Source organism: Athene noctua, chromosome 3 (genome assembly GCF_965140245.1).
Source record: "Athene noctua chromosome 3, bAthNoc1.hap1.1, whole genome shotgun sequence".
NCBI classification, from domain to species: Eukaryota; Metazoa; Chordata; class Aves; order Strigiformes; family Strigidae; genus Athene; species Athene noctua.
Window position 1 is genome coordinate 49797892 of NC_134039.1, and position 17530 is coordinate 49815421.

The 17530-nt window shown below is 40.9% G+C and overlaps 2 protein-coding genes across 5 annotated transcripts in view; both read right to left on the minus strand.

Annotated features, from left to right (window-relative positions):
* MSRB3 (methionine sulfoxide reductase B3) overlaps positions 1 to 7233 on the minus strand; it is an 87186-nt gene extending 79953 nt beyond the window's left edge. Inside the window, exon 1 of one of the 3 annotated variants that reach the window (XM_074902932.1) lies at positions 7172 to 7233. Coding sequence is in view for 1 of the 3 variants with exons in the window: in XM_074902933.1 (XP_074759034.1) it covers positions 6856 to 6925 (70 nt within the window). In the remaining 2 variants the exon portion in view is untranslated. Of the gene's footprint in view, positions 1 to 6855; positions 6979 to 7171 lie in introns of those variants that run through there. The other 2 variants (XM_074902933.1, XM_074902931.1) reach the window with 2 other exon arrangements.
* A 1704-nt stretch (positions 7234 to 8937) lies between these two features.
* LEMD3 (LEM domain containing 3) overlaps positions 8938 to 17530 on the minus strand; it is a 54205-nt gene continuing 45612 nt past the window's right edge. For both annotated transcript variants that reach the window (XM_074902935.1, XM_074902934.1), the window contains 4 exons: positions 16058 to 16139; positions 11558 to 11663; positions 11389 to 11467; positions 8938 to 11141 (listed from right to left, as the gene is read on the minus strand). In XM_074902935.1, the coding sequence (XP_074759036.1) occupies positions 10978 to 11141; positions 11389 to 11467; positions 11558 to 11663; positions 16058 to 16139 (431 nt within the window). In that variant the 3' untranslated portion in view covers positions 8938 to 10977. The remainder of the gene's footprint in view (positions 11142 to 11388; positions 11468 to 11557; positions 11664 to 16057; positions 16140 to 17530) is intronic.

Genomic DNA, 17530 nt, shown 5'->3' on the forward strand with positions numbered 1-17530 from the left:
TATCTTGTGTGTCTGCAACCTTTGTCTGAGGTTGCTCTTCCTCCGCTGACAGGTTAGGAAATTTATCCTACAGTGTTTCGGAAACAAGATGTGGCAATCATTCAGAAAAGAGCAGTCACCTTGCAGGATTTCTGAAATGCTTTTGCCTTTCCAAAAGCTCAGGAATAAGCTCACAACATCCATTTTTAAAACAGGAGAAAAGAGTGATTGGTGAATTAAATGGCCATAAGCCTACCTTCAACACCCAGAAAGCTTTTGAAACAAATTATTAAACAATCCATAAATTAGAAAGCAGTAAGCTACCAAGATGGACTTGCCAAAATCTAACCCCATCAACGAACATACTTTTCCTTCTTTCCTTCTATTCTACAGGCAGAAAGAAAGAGTAAATCCAACAGATCTCAAATATAAAATACTTTTTGACAGAGCAAAAGGGAGAAGCACCTTGCTTGTGGATCAAGGTCCTGCAACATAGGTGCATTGCTGCTTGAAAAATCACACTTGATTCAGTGCTTCTCCCACTGACTAGGGACAAAACCCAGCAATTAGTCTTACTAAAACTGCTGAGCCACCAACCTGCAAGGAGCATGAAACACTCCAAAGACCTGAGCAGAACTGAAGATGGTCTTAATAAATCGGAGAAATGGTAAAAAAAAAAATCACATTAAATTCAATACAGCCAAGTACAAAGAACCACATTTGGACTTTAAAAGAAATCCTCAAATGCACAAAACCAAGAGGCTGAATACCAGGCCAGCCAAAGTACTGCAGAAAACGATGTCAAGGTTACAGTGACAATAAATTGAGCCAACAGTGTGAAACTATTAAAAAAAAAGCGCAAATTATAATCTAGAGTTTATTAGAAACAGAAGCATAATACATAATAGCAGGGGCTGGGGAGGAAATCTGCTCTCAGGAGCAGCAGTGAGGTATCCGCTGGAATGCCCTGCTGGCTTGGGGCATAGGACAGAGACAATTGAGGAAAGTCCAGAGGAGAAATAAATTAAAAAAAAAAAAGTGGCTCAGAAAACCAAATCCCCACAAAAATATTTTAAGAACTTGGTTTGTTTAGGCTACAAGAGTGATGGTGGAGATGGGATAATGCTCTGAAAACCTGCATCTTTTCTTAAATTGCATTACATCACTCAGCTATTACACCGTCTGTATTACCGTCATAGTTATTACTGGACTGTCATTAGATAAAAATGTGCTGCTCTGCAACTCATATGTAACAGAGCAACAAAAAAGGCTTATTTTCCCCCAGACAGCTACTGTATTTCACATTTTAAAGGACTTCACAGGCAGAGTGCAGTGCTTGAAATACTTCAAAGTATCTGTTGTAATCCTTCCCAGCATGGTTCAACAACCGCTAAAATGGTTTGGTGCAATCCTGCACCTCTCTCAAGCTCAGAGGCACATAGCAAAGCTGCCTTGTCGTTTTGAATGAGGGATGACAGGTTCTGTAGAAGATTAGAAACCAGCAGCGTCTCGTGGGTCCCTTCTAGAGCGAGCCACTAATTAGCTAGACAAGTCAGTGGAGATCTTGTCCCTTACATGTGCTTCCTTTTAAGTAAAAGCAAGAGCATGCAGAACAAGCATGTACACAGACAATTTGGTTTCTCATGAAAAGAGATGTTAAAAGGTGTACTGTCAGAACAGTGTATTTTTCTACCATATATGCATGCAATTTAATGAAATACTGGTTTTAATCCTGAAAAAAAAACCCCAACCAAAAAAACCCAACCAAAAAAACCCAGAAAAAAAATGAGGAAACAGTCTAAAGGTACAATTCCCACAGCAAGCAGTTAAATACTAAGGCTTTGACCAACAGGGCTTATTTTCTTTTTCTGCAGCCATTCAAAAGCAGAGATGATAAATCTATAGAAAACCCAAATCACTTTATTTGTGGAGTTTCTGAATTTTCACCTCAGGACTTTAACTTCACACAGCTGGCTGATCCACCTCAACTTTTCCACCAGAACTGGCAGCCTATGCATCTGTTTCTGTCTTACTCCCTTCTCTCCCTCAAACTTATGCTGTGGCTACTGACAGTGCCATTGGTGTTGAGGGAGTAGAAGCCTAACCAATCTGATCTGCAAGTACGGTTTCAGCATACTTAACACCAAATCAGTGCACTGCTGGAGCACTCACTAGCACAAATTCAACTTGAACTGGGTGTAAGCTGTGACTGCTCGTCATCAGGACACATAAGGAGGGATCTGCATTGGTATTATGTTTAATATCAAGCTTCCTCCCAGCAGCAGGATGGTGACAATCTGCCCCAGGTGGCAAAGCCTGCTTGTATAAAGTTAGCCATTTTTATTAGCCGATTTGAGCAAGTAGTTACCTTTACATCAAACCAATGCTTGCTCTTGCACCAGTTGCAGGAAACCCAAGGTCAGACTCACTATGCTGCCGAACAACTGCTGCATGAGCTTCAAGGGACATCCATGGGGTTCTCACCCCAGCCAACGCACCACACAGGTCCTTGAAGTTGTTAAGATCACCTACATCCTCTGTGTATGTGTGCAGCTGGAGGCACAGCCTCGCCTGTGGATTTCCCCTGAGAACCACACACTGGGGAACGGAGAAGAACATGAACAAACCAATCCTGCAGCCAGACTGAACACTTTCTGGGCTCTTTTCTTTTGGTGATGACCGGCACAGATCACTTCCCCAGGAAGCTGCTAAGGTTCCTTGTGCTGTTTGGGTTTTTTTTCCATTTTCATTGTGTGGTCGGATTGAAAGCAGTGGCATTTGGCAGCCACTTTCCATCAGCGCTATTGTTACCCCCTGGCAACAGGGATTTGTTTTCCATCAGGTGAAACGCACAGGCATTGTCCCTGCTTGGAGGAACACAAGATTTAAAGGGATCCCTGGGGAAATATTTCCAAATGCCATGCACAACGTTACTCTTAACATTTCTTGAATGTAGTAACACTTTCCAACAAAACAATGCATTAGCACACTACATACATTTTGCTAAACTGCTGCCCACGTTTCAAATAAATCATTAATCCCAATGCTCAGATGCTACCTAAAGGAAAGAGCGAACTGGGGAGCTCTGCAGAAGTCCCATCCATAGACTTTGTCTGTGCAACACTCAAAAGCTGAAGGATGTTTAAACACAAAACTTACTGGAAAGATCATTTTCACTGCTCTGTCGAAATGAAGAAGCACTTATGCTATTAATCATATTATAAAACATGCTAAACTGTAACTTAAGTCTGTGAAGACAGAAAATTGTGTTAGCACCTTATAAATTTAAGCATTGTTCTTGCCTGTTTTGGGCTAGTACTGTTCAATTCCTCTTAAAGTCCTTACTGAGAACAGTCTCTTTATTCCCAGTAACAGTTGCTAGATTGCGTGGCTTTCAGATAATGCTATTGGAACTGATGTTCCTAAATGAGAACCAGAAGGCTGGAGTTAAGCAGATAAATTATAATTCCTAGTTATCTCACCATCAGCGGGGTTCCCAAAGAATTCTTCTACCCTATTTCCAGGCAAAGCATAAGGATCACCATCTTCACTGATTAAGGCACAAAAATCCCCATTAAAACCCATAATGACATTCTTCATCTTCTGGTAGAAGTTAATGATGCAATATGTGCTCCCTTCCTTTTCTTAAGTGGTTGGTTGGTAATTACTTTTAAGATGCTGCTAGTTGGTTATACATTCACATATTTCCATGGAGAGGACTTCAATCTTTAGTTTTGTGCTTTTTGGTTTTTTAGCTAGTACATATCAATACTGGGAATCTTACCGGGAACCTAAGAACCTTCTGAGGTAAATGAAGCATACAAAAAGATAATAATACAAGCCTACAGAAGCGACAAAAATGAGGAAAGGGGAAGTTAATCTGTAGCCACTTCTCACCCTGTGAGACACTAAAAAAAAAACCAAACCAAAAATGCCCCAAAATCTAGCATGTTTTTTGTTGTTGTTTTGAAGACCTCTGACTCTCTGACTTGTATTGAGAAGTAGCCTCCAAATAACTCCATGTATGGACACAATTATTCCAGATCAAGAAACACCCTATTTCCATCTAGCCTTGCAGTCTGTTCCAAAATAAGCATACCAACTTCAGAGTTACTCAAGGAAATATAAATTCATACCTGACTTTATTCTACAATAATTCCTAAACACACTGTCATAAATACACCAGGAATTTGAGGGTCCATTTTTCTGGGGGTCTTTTGGCTAAGGAACCCTTTAACAAATCAGGGCTAGACCAAGCTATAATTAGACTGATAGTTTATCCTACCTTTCCATCAGCTTAAATTCATAGACTGTGCGCTGCCAAAACTGAAATTTTTAATGAAAGAAGAAAAAGAATAGAAAGGGGAAAAGAGGACCATATTCCCTATCTATGACTAATAAAATGTTGTGCGTAGCTTAAGAATTGCTCTGGAAATGAGGGCACACTCACTTGAATTATGCAACTCAACAGAGCTATCTCAAAACTGGATGGCTTCACTGCATTGCTGGCTTCTAGCGATGCCAGTCAGATGTAGACAGGCAGACTTCTTAACCTGGCTGAGAAGATTAAATCCTTAACAGAGCAATCTCTTCTCTCCCCCTTCACTCTCCTATTTTCCCATCTTTTAAAATAAACAACAAAGGAACCTTTAACAAGCCACCTAAAAGGGAACTTTCATTTTCTAGCATTTCTCATGTAATAAACAGGCTGGACCTTCAGCGATACAGAAACAAGTATCATCTTACAAAGCTGACAAAATGTGAGTAGGTAAACAAAATCCTCCCATACCTTCATAAATATCAGGGCAAAGGACCAAATATCTTCGCACATGCAAGTTTCCCTTATCGAAGGGCTGTAAGGGATTCTTATGGTATGTACAAACATAAAAGTCCGTATTAGCCAAATAAATCCCTGTGGGAGTGTTTAACCGCCACCACTTGGAAAAATAAGCAAGGTCTTTCAGTCAAAAGATTTTCTTTTTGCCTAGGATCAACTGCTTTATATGGCTTTACTACTGAATATAGAAACATTACCCCATATACAAAGGCACTATTTTTAAAGATTGTGCTTTTGGAGGAAAAATAGAATTTTTTTTCCCTCCTAAACGATCTTTTCAAATATGTATTATAAAGATCCGAGGAATTTCAGACAGGAAAAGGACCCACCAACCGCTTTTTGGACTAAACTATATGTGGCTTAACTCAGTAACTTGAGTGGTTTTGAGAAATCAACTCAGAACTTTATTAAAAAAAAAAACCACAAAAACTTTCATCTCTGAATTCTAGGATTATTTAGTAACTCTGGTTAAGCTATTCACTATATTTAATTCCCTACAAAAATTTTAACAGACAATTAAGAAATACTGTTCTAAAATAAGCCATGTCTACAGTAAGGCTGGCAATTCTTTTAGAAACTACAAGCAGCTGTCTGATTAAGATGATAAGCCACATGGAAACTAATGGAAACTACTTCCAGAATCAGACTTAAAGGGCACTGTTACCAACCAAATTTGGCAGACAAGGGATCATGACAAACTGCAAAGGCACGCAGCAGCACAATAAAAAGTTGGGAATCATCAGCAAACAAGACGGCAAACACTTGTGTTAATTCAGTGAGGGCAAGAACATAAGCAGGACAAGTTCTAAACATTAAAGGCTGTACTCGGATGAATGGCACTGTGCCATAGTGGGAGTGGAGCTGACTCTTCCATTTACAGACCTCTTGCTATAAACAAGCTGCATCGGTAAGGCAAAGTATCTGCCTATTGCAGATACCTCATTCTGACACCTATCTTTCAAAAGAACAGTTTCAGAACCATTTTAATAGTAACAACGGGAAGCTTAAAGGAGAAAGAACTAAAAGCATGACATACGTAATGTAACTCTATACTTTCCTAAAAGCTGCGTTTAAGGTCAGAACTCTTACCGATCTGACGTTTATTGCTACGTAACAGAAGGCATCTAGCCTTACCTGTACATCTCTATCTTTAGATTTAATATTTTTAATACATGGTCCTCCCTATTTAAGATCACTGCACCTTCAGACAGTCTTTATTCCAAGAAGAGGGTGACTAGACTTTCAACTCGAGCAGGAAAGCCAGCATTTATAGCAGATTTGTCAAATATTAAAGGAAGATTAATTGAGTCTCATTTCTATTTCCAGGAATATTAGAGATGCACCAAGTACTGCTACACTGAACTGGAAAGGAGACAGTAAGAAATAAATTATACTTTGTTTTTTGCATGCATCAACTCTGTTTGTCAGCAGTGGAATATAAACGCAGCGAGCGAGCGCACTGAGCCCCCTTAGAAAAACACGACCGAATTCCCAAAGCCTACGTGAAGTTTAAGCTCGCTTTCTGACCGAGGAGCCCAATTTACCGAGAAGGCGACCGCAGCAGAACTGGACTCATTTATCCTCGGCCAAGCGCTGCCTCCCCAAGCCGAGTACCCCCCGCACACCCCAGGAACTATTCACCTCGCTTCCGAGTCCGCAGCCGCACCGCAGCCGCAGCCCAGGACGGCCGGGGCCGGGGCTCTGCGCGCCGCAGCCCGGAGCTCAGGCGCTGCGGCGGCCGCGGCGGCCTGGCCGGGACGGTGGGAGCGCAACCCCCCTCGGGGGCTCGCTCCGTGAAGCGGGGCGCAACCCGCGCACCGGCCGCAGCCCCCCGCTGCCGGCAGGGCCCGGGGGGGTCCCCCTCAGCGGGGACCCGCTCCTCGCTCCCCTCCCCCGCCCCATCCGCGGCAGGTGCGGCCCGGCCCCCCGCGCCGCCGGGGCGCCCCTCCCCTCGCCCCCGCCGCAGCCCCCGGCCCGTCCTCCCGGCGGCGGGGGACCAGCGGAGGGCCGGCTGCCCGCCGGGGCGGCGCAGCTCCTACCTGCGGCTCCTGCGGCGGCCGCCAGCGCCAGACAGAGCGCGGAGAGGAGCGGCGGCGGCGCAGCGCGCATGAGGAGAGGCCCGAGGGAGCGAGCGAGCGGCCCAGGCCCCCCCGCCCCCCGGGATCGCAGTGACGGGCCCGCCGCCCGGGGAGCATGACGGGAAATTCCTGGGCACCGGCGGCCAACGCCAAATAAGAACATAGACCGGGAGACACCCGCCGCCCGCCCGCCCGCCCGGCACGGCAAGAACGGCGCTGGGACCCCGAACCGTCCCGCCACTGCAGCATGTCCGGGGCTCGGTGTCCTTTGGCTTACAGGGTGTGCTTCGGGAAGGCCAACCCAGCCGCTCTCGGCCTTTCTAAAAATATTCTCCCTGCTGTTCCGAAGGGGGCGGGGGGGAGCGGGGCGCCGGGCCCCGCTTGGCGAGCCGAGGCAGCCCCGCCGCGGCCCTGACCCACCCCCACGGGCGTGAGGGGTGCCAGGCGGGGGGCATCAGCCTGGCGGCGGTATCTATCAGCCTGGCGGCAGCCGCCGCCGTTCCGCGGGGCGTGACGGCTCCGGCCCGCGGCTCCCACTTGCGGCCAGAACCCGAGTGACTGATCCAACTTCATCACAGACAGCGAAATTAAAGACAGGTCTTATAGCCCACCTTGCACAGCTTTAAAAAAAAAAGAGAAAATTATAGTAAAATTCTCCCTCCTCCCACTCCCCTTCCACAAGGAAGAGCTATAATTGAGCTGGGTAAAAATGCACATTAAGTAATGGACTCGACACACTGGAGGGAAGGGATGCCATCCACAGGGACCCCGACAGGCTTGAGAGGTGGGACTGTGCAAGCCTCATGAAGTTCAACACGGCCAAGTGCAAGGGCCTGCACATGGGTTGGGGCAATCCCGAGCACAAATACAGGCTGGATGATGAGCAGATTGAGAGCAGCCCGGTGGAGAAGGACTTGGGGGTATTAGTGGATGGAAAACTGACTGTGAGCCAGCAATGTGCACTCACAGCACAGAAAGCCAACCGTGTCCTGGGCTACACCAATAGAAGAATGGCCAGCAGGACGAGTAAGGTGATTCTCCCCTTCTGTTCATGTAAGGCACATACACACACCCACTGGAGTACTGTGTTGAGCTTTGGGCCCTCCCCCCCCCCAAGTGCAAGAAAGACACAGACCTGTTGGAGCAGTCTGGAGGAGGCCATGAAGATGATCAGAGGCTCGAGCACCTTCCCTATGAGAACAGGCTGAGAGAGCTGAGGTTATTCAGCCCAGAGAAGGCTCCAGGGAGACCTTACAGCAGCCTTCCAGTACTTAAAGGAGGCCTACAGGAAAGATGGGAAAGGGACTCTTTACCAGGGAGTGTAGGGATAGGATGAGGGGTAACAGTTTTAAACTAAAAGAGGGTAGATTTAGATTAGGTGTAACAAAGAAATTCTTTGCTGTGAGGGTGGTGAGACACTGGAACAGGTTGCACAGATAAGTTATGGATGCCCCTCCCTGGCAGTGTTCTTTGAAGAACCTGGTCTAATAGAAAACCTGCCCCTGGGAGTGGGGGTGGAACTAAATGGTCTTTAATTTCCCTTTTAATCCAAACCATTCTATGATCATTCTATGACTTGCACACCATTCTTTGGTTCTTCTACCACACAACCCTTCAAATACAAATCATCAACAGCATAGTATAAATGTAATGCCAGAAAAAAAGCGCTTATATTTTCTGTTAGTCTATCAGAAAAAGTCCTCAAAGGGATTCTATCTCAAAAACACAAGAAATAAGATGAAAACATAAGGGTGAGACTCTTCACATCTGTCGTTTAACAGGTCAGACATGGCCTCCCCTGGACTGAGAAACCAAGGTAATGTCTCTGCACTCTCTAGGTACAAAATCTGGCCAATTTTCAAGCTGACAGACTTTTAAGTGAAGCTTGGTTGTGCATTTCATCTCACAGTAGCACCTGTTCAGCTTCACACCCCAACAAACATTGAAAGTTAGGTGGCTATGATGAATGAATCTCCCCTCCTCCACAGATGATAAAAGCATTCAAGTCAGAGACATCCAAATATCTAGAAGGTGAGACACATATAAAAACCCCTAATAAACCTTTAATTTGAGTTTGGTTTGGTTTTTTTGTTTGTTTTTTTTTTTTTACAGGACAGAGTGACAAATTACAACAAACATCTGATTTTTCTCAAATGTTCAGGTATTGTACACATTCCCATCTGTCTTGCAGGAAGGGATATTGGTCAACTTAACAGTTTAAGGTAAAATAAGCTGCATAATAGTACATATTACAATAATAAAATGTACAGTGTTTACAAGAAATATATTTTAGAAGCAAGATAGATGCATTTGCATCGAGGCGACCTTTTAAAATGCCACAACTATTTTTACATTCACTCTTGCAACAGGTCACAAGATGGGGTCACTAAGGTCAGGTTAACAAATCACTATGATGCACATCAAATACAACAAAATTAGTTTATATACATATATATAATACATATACATGTATATTATACATATACATATATGTATATAGTAAAACTCAAAATCTACCAGACCTGGCACAATCTACTTACCCATCAAAAATATGTACTTGTCCTTGGTAAGTAGAATTCTGCATGGCTGATTATATATTATATATACTCATTCATTAGCATCTGAGACATAAAACTGAGGATTTAAAACTTTTCGGTTAACAAACTCTCCAATAATAAACATGGTGCCCACAAAAGCACAAAGGTAAGGCACAATAGGATTTTCTGTTGCAGAATAGTGTGCATCATGTTTACTTAACCATAAGAAAAACGTGCATTATTTGTGCAAGTTCATGCTGCAAATCCATCATATCTACAAAGTAAAGTGAGTTTCAGTAAAATTCGTGGGACTGGTGTGCTTCCAGTCTCACCTCCTACAGGATATTCAGCTGGATAACTACATAAAATTGTTGTTGGAATGGCAATTAGTAAAGCCAGTAATCTTAGATTTGCAACTAAGCTTCTCAGCAACAATTTTGTACTTTAGGTAAATGTTAGTAAATTTACAAGCTTGGAATCACAAGATTTGCTATCAGCTGTAGTTGTAGTTCGCATCAGCCAAAATTGTTGCAAGGAAGTATGTACCTTTTAAAATTTTAACAGGTAACTGGTTCATTAAAACAAGTTATAATGTATTGGGAAAATCACTTCATCCCAATGGTATTTTGTCACAGCCCTGGCAATTGTAATAATAAATACAGCTTTTCACAAAATATTTTTCCAGTATCTGCCAATTGCTTCTTTATTGCTCACAAATTTGAATTCATTACAATTGGTATCAGACCTTTTACACAAAATCAGTCAGGTACTTTAATATAAAACCTATAAAAGATATTTAACCTGTATCTAACACTTTAAGGTATTTGGCTTCTTGTCACGGTAAAGCCAAAACCATATAAAACATTAGGTTTTGAATAAAATAGGAAGCTTATTCACTGCTTCAATGCAGACATCCTCACAGAACACAACCATTTTTGCCGCCACCAGCATTTACATTTATATACAAACTGTAGCACGTCCGCATTCAGTTCGTTTTCCCTCACACTTATATGCAACCACTAATGCCAGATTAACTTTCCCCATACCCTAGCTGCAGAAAAAGATTCTTATACAGCAACAAAAAAACTAATATTGACTGAAAAAAATTTCTTTAACTTATTCACCATCAGGAACTGTAGGTTGTTTGTTACAAAATACCCACAAGATTATTTCACAGGAAACTATGGAAATACAGGAAGTCATCTCTTCTCCATGCTTTTGTATTATTAAAAACACTTCTTGGTGCAAAAATACAGTCACCACATCTGCAAATGTATAATGAATTCGGTATTCCTCATGCAAAACTTAAATGCATTGGTTTACTATAGCCCCGGAAAACTTCCTGAGGCAATTTCTTTTCTTTTTTGTCAGCTCAGTATTACTGCCTCATTGCTAAATCCCTTTGGAAACAAGATTTTTGGAACGTTCAAACTTTTATTTAATTCATTAAAGTATTACATACAAAAAGCACTAAAAAAGGAAGACGGCAGCCAAACAGGAAAATTCCTGTTGCAAGTAACAGTCCTACCAATTGTAGAAAGTCTTCTCAGGAACTTCCCTGAGAATTAGTTGTGCCCGTCCGAAGACGCAGATGTGACATAGAGTTCATGTGTGTGTTTGATGGCTTCAGTGGAGTGTTACAAGTAAGAGCCTGGGGAAAACGATGATGATATCGATCTAGTCGCAGGTATTTTACTGTTACCAGCTTTCCTGAGGCAAAGAAATAGGAAAAGAGAAACCTTCGAGTTCAGTATTACTACATTTTGTTTCAGGACATAATACACAAACACATCATTATACTATAATTAACTTCCCAGGTGATGACTACTGAAGAGATACAGTTTTTGTTACAGCTCAATACTTAGATATAAAACATTTCACCATTTAAAAGAACTCCAGCTTGCACCCATCTTCTGTCATTTCTACCCATGCTTTGTTATAAACCCCCATTCCTTACCATCAAACCAAGAGCCATGTAATGCCTTGAAAGCCTTTCCAGCATATTCTGGAGAGAGACACTTGACATATACACAACCCTGTATTAAGAAAGAGAGGTTTGGGTGATTTTTAAAGTCCAACAGACAAGGATAAACCAAGCATTAAGATGTTACTGGAAAAACACTCACCTCACGTGAATTTTTGTCAACAGCAATATGAACAATTCCATCATTATCACTGCATTTCTCCAAGATTGCTTCTTGAATTGCTAGATGCCAGTGATCACCTATTTCCCTATGCAAACAATTAAACGTTTAATTAAGCACATATTTCTTTAAACATTCAGAACAATCTCATCCCTCCCCGCTGAGTTTGGTTTCTCTGTAAACTGACATAATTTTCTGTTAAATGCCTTTGGGACAGATTTAGTACTTTACCTACTGAATATTCAGTAAATTATGTTCTACGGTCCACTTTAGAAAATTCAGCTCTAATAAGCAAAAGGAATAATCTGTATTCGGGGGAGTTTGTCCTCCCCTTCCAGCAGGCTGCCATCACCTTCCTGTCTGAAACTGCAAGTAGTCATAAACTCGCCTTCCCACATCTGCTCGGATGGGATGGCTGTTGTTCCAAGGAGAAGGCCGCTCCTAGGCTGTTCCTACTGCAGTGGAAGAAGAGCAGGGGAAGACAACAGCTTAAAGGCCTCTTCCCCTTTACTGTATCACCTCTACCAGCAGTCACAGAAGCAACATTACATGTCAGGCTTCAGCAAGGTGGAGAAGCAAGCTGGAGGAGCTTTTCAGCTAACAGCAGACACTGTTCATCACTGAAATAACTGTTCACTATCCCAAACAAAGCATCAAATTACATTCATCCTGGAGGGTACTGATAGAACATACTAAACTAGATCCGGAAATAGAAGTTATTAAATTCAGATTCTAGTTTTGGGAGCTTTTCACAAAAAATATTTTATTGTCAAGACTAATCAATCTTTCCATACATCATTAGAGAATACAAAAGTCTATGTAATTTTGTGAAGGTACTGCAGGAACTATCTGGTTCTAGTAAAATAAATCTAAGCAGAAGGAAAACAATTTCAAAAGTCTTAATACACCTTTAAGCCTGCCTGAATAGTCTTTACACAAAAAACAATGAACTTACTCTTTCAATAATACTATCAAGAGCTTTGGGTAGTTTTAAAGAGTTTCTTCTACATAAAGCCAGAATTCTTGAAATATTTAATCTACTTTCCCCCTTATTAATGAAAAAAAAACAAAACATGGTGGAGGGATGGAATGTACATAGGGAAGTTAATTGGTCAGGGATGTTACTTAAATCTCTCAAGCAGGGCACTAACACAATACTTGAGGGACTCTGGCAACACAGAATATCAGCGTTTGTTTCTGTCATTTGACCTTGACTGGTCAGAGGATCGCTTTCCAGCTGATACCCCTTAAACAGGCAGATCATACATAAACAAGCAAACAAAAGTGGGGGAGGGACACAAGGCTGCAAAGAAGTTCCAAATTAAGGTCCTATAAGGAGAGAGACTGGCCAGTAGGAAACACCTACAATTTAAAACCTTGTATGTTTAAGAGAAGGTGCACCCTACTCAGGCTGGACGAAGTGTTTTCTTTTTATTAGATAACTCAAAATGAAAGGAATCTAATCTCCTTCCCCTTCTCTAACAGTGTAAAAAACCATATTTTGTAACATGCTGTGCTCAGGATATTAGGGAAATAAAGTAATTCCAAGTTGCAAAAGCCAGGACATTTAAAATTCCCCTCCAACAAACTATTCTATGAAATCTTGATTTCAGTGCATTCCCTCCCAAACCAGGACTCGTGTCCAGGTTTTCTTGAGAAGCATGCTGTCATCAGCAGAAAGGCAGCTACCATAAGAGAACATATTGTTAAGAGTAAGCAATCATCTTTTCTGCTGTGTACTGTTTGCAAATACTGAAGTCACTGCATTACTCCCAAGTGCTCATTTCCTGTTTAAACACCAAGCAGAAGTGCATTCTCAGCCTAGTCTGCTTTTTTGTGTTTTGCAGACCTGGGACATGATGAGTTATCAATTAACGTGGATTTCCCATAATGAAATAGGCCCCCAAAAGGAATGACTTCCTGTTCCCTGATCATGCACGTGTATGTGCTATCAATACGACTCTTGCAGTAGTACTACCTATGCTTTATGAACCATTCTTTTCACCTAGTGGTAGATGCAGAAACACTGTAACAGGCTTATCCAAATGATGCTTAGACTGGTATTTTTAAAAATAGGTTTGTGTCTGGCATAGTAAATGCCTAGAACATACACTCAACTTCAAATCGGTTGTTGTAGTCTGAGGGTTCACAATGTCCACATAAGTCTTCTGACTTTTGGCAGTAGAAAGATGATTATTTATCAGTGCTAACAGAGTAAATACAAATTAACTGGTACACTCCCCAGATGATTCTAAGGTCAAAAGACCTGTTGTGGATGGCTGCTTTTACCACCTACTGGCACATTGTTGAAAAATACTTAGTCAGTTATTGTTAGCATACGATAGGTTGATTTAAAAAGCAGCTAAAAACTGATTTTGTTAAACATACCTTGCACCCATGCCTATGGATGTCTAAACCAGTACTTGCCAATGTAATCACATACACTGGTACATTCTGTTTCAGGTGGTCAGTGAAGGCATTCATCCCTTTCAGATCTGGGACAGGAACATAAACCTCCATCCTCTTTTGACACAAGCAGTTGAATAAAGGAGTTTGTCTTGCACTGCAGGTTTTGGGGTTTATTTTTGTTTGGGGTTTTTTAAGATTGCTCCCAGCATGTGACAAAAAGGACTTTCTTTAGCAGCAGTCCTCTGCAAGACAGCTCACAGAAGAGGAATGGGCTGGGGTATGCAATATGGAATTGAGAAGTATCCCACTATGACTATAATCCAGTACTCCAGCAACAGAGCTAGGTAAACTTCCAAAAGAAAAGGTCTACAAAAAAGCTAATTTATTAGAAGTTACACTGTTCAAAACAGCTGACCAGACACAGACAGTAAAGAGAAGTGTCAAAAGAGAACAACTTCTAGTCTATTTTTTTTTTTTTTTTTAATGCCCTTGCTGGGCACAGATTGGGTCAGTACTAAAAACCACTGAAGTTTACAGCAAAGATATAGCCTATAACGGGAGGTTGTTCTGACAAAAACAACATCTCAGTTACTAGTTCCATTAACAGTGGACAATTTGAACGGCTAACATTTTGAAACAAGAAAGTAACCAACAGAGCATACCAATAAATATTAAAGTGAAACTTCAGGAATGGATTCATTTCAGTACTGCTCTGATTAATATAGCTCATTAAGTTTCCTTTGTAGCAAAGACAATAAGGATGTTGATCTCACCCAAAATTCTCAGTAAATCTCATCTTTTATTTCATCCTCCTACAGGAGGATCAACTTGCCTCAAGAACAATGCCTAAAATTCAGTGTTGCTCACCCTACTGAAAGTTGTGAAAGAAGCCATGGTTGGGGTCTCTGCCCACAATGGCCATTAAGTCTTAAAGGTGCTGAAAAGTTCAGTTTTTAGAGTACTTCTCTGTGCTAGGGATAACACTGTCCTCAGTTAAATTAGCTAACAGATTTCCAAGTAATAAGGCAAGGAACTAAAGTAATTAAGTGTGGTTAGAAAAAGTAGTGAAACAGAGCTGAAGAAATATAGCCAAACTTTGCAGTCACTTGTGTCCATACTCCAATGTCCCCTCCTACTTCCTGTTATTCCCTATTCTAATCAATAGCTTTTCCACTTGACTTCTCAATTCTTCAGTTCCAGCAAGCATCTCACTTTTATTCTGTAAAACAGTATAACATCTTTATTTTTCCCTTATATAATCATGTCAGGGAATAAATCACTTCAGAGGAGTTACTGGGGTCCATGATCTTTACACTGGACAAACCAGGCTTCAAAGATTAGAAGGGATTAGCTGGCATAACCTGTGTTAAATCCCCAACTCCTAACATGATCTAGTCCACACTCAATGGGGTGTAACAGGATAATGGAGTGGATGAAGCTTTAAAAGACTACAAAAAAATTAATTATACTTCTTTAACTCTTCCTATGTGAAACAAGGCTTACTCATACACAGTACATACTTTAGAATTGTATCTGAGCCTTAGAAGCCAGTACTCTGCACTAATTTGTTTAAAACTTCCAACTATAAAAATCCATTTGCTTAAAAACTAGGCAGTCAGACTGCCATAAAATAATAAATTATTTAAATTCAGCCTTTTAAATGGAAACTGTGCAAGCTCTGTAACCGTCTAAATACTCCAGAATACTTAAAAATAGTTCAGAAACTTAACAGTCTGTTGTTAGGCCACATGAGTCTCCCCAGCAGGTGATACAATTGAACATTTACAAAATTAATTAATAGTGAAAGATCAGTCATTGCTCCAAGCAGTTTGACTAAATGCCACACTCTTCAAGAAGTAACCGAAAGACACAAAGCAAGACAACAAAGGACAGAAGACAGATAGTAAGATTATTTATGTCTTCTCACAAATGTTGAGGAAGATTTTTTTTTTTATAATCGATGTGTTTCTTTTACAGTATTCATGTTTACTCACTTCTTCCAAACCCCTCTCAGAAGAAAGGAACAGACCCTTCCAAATGAATACAGAAATACAGATAACTGGTTTTACTTACATAACTGGATCAAACATATTGCGAATCTTTAGACATGGTGTCAAGCTGTTTGGTGGTGAATTTCTTCTATCTAGATGAAATGCTACAAAGAGAAGTAAATTTAATAATAATTACTGACAGGCATAATACGATCTAGTTAACAAGTGTCAGCCTTATATATCAATACTTTTCTAGTTTTACTCAAAAGAATACTTTCCTTCATCTATGAAAAAGCTTCAAGCAAGTTATGTTCCCCATTGTCTTCTACTCCATTGAAGAAAATGTACCATACTTAATTGAATTTTCTGAACTTCTACATTTAAAAAGATAATGCACTCTCATACCTAGGCATAGGACATGCAATGAATTCAGGATATTTAAGAAAATACCATATAGCTGAAAGTATTTGCATTACATCTTTATGAAAAGACAGATACTCTTAAAGTGTGGAGCAAATTTCTGGTGCTGCAGGTTAACTATTCAGTTTTAACTGCCTGATGAATTTTTGTTTTTTCCACCTTTGGGGCAATTTACTGCCCATCTGACTAAGAAATAGGAGATGCTCAGATGGATGTTGTCTTGCATCTGTATTGCAGTAACAACTTCCAAGGATGAAGGTTTTGCAACTCTAAATGCTCTACACATGATCAGAAGCTTGCAAAAATCTGTAATGAAACACACCAGAGGATAAAACAGATGTAAGAAGAAAAGTGGAAATTAAAAATAAAAGAGTAACTTTTTCAAAGTTGAACAATCCTGTGAAATACATTATGAAGTGTTCACAAGTTATACTTGTGGGAGTCACAACAGAAGACTGCACCATGAGAAAAGGAATAATGGAACCCTTCAGACTCAGATAAGGTAGTTCCATGCCTTGGGAAGGGCCAACAAAGCAGCAACAGAAATGGAAGGGGATAACCTGGTAAAGTAACTTTCAAGGCTTGAAGGAAGATTTACTTTGAAGACTTGAGATGAGTAGATTCAAGAGTTTAAACATAAGACTAAAAATCTCAACAAGACGAAAAAGATGTTCCAAACTGATGGTAATGCTTCTCCTTTGCAATCCCTACTTTGGAAAAGTTTGACAGATTCAAGATGTTACATTCCAAGCGTTAGAAATTTTAGTCTTGCATAGATGACACTACTGTTGACCTTTTAAAATAACGTCTTGCAAGTAAACCCAAAATACACAAACACTGCTGCTCTTCTGTATATCACCAAACAAAAACTGCGTCACATAAAAAAAATTCAGTCATGTGAAAAGACACTGCATGTGCAAGATGAGCACTAACTAAGAGAAAATTCACTGCCTGAAGATATGGCATAGAGAAACTTGCTCCTTACGTAAATTTCTAAAGGCAAAGAAATACATAATCACCAAACAGAAATTAGAAAAGGTGTCCTCCAAATCTAATATGGAACCTAATGCAAGTTCCCCAAATAACTAAAAATGTTCTTATTATACACACATACACAATCCAAGTCACCAACACC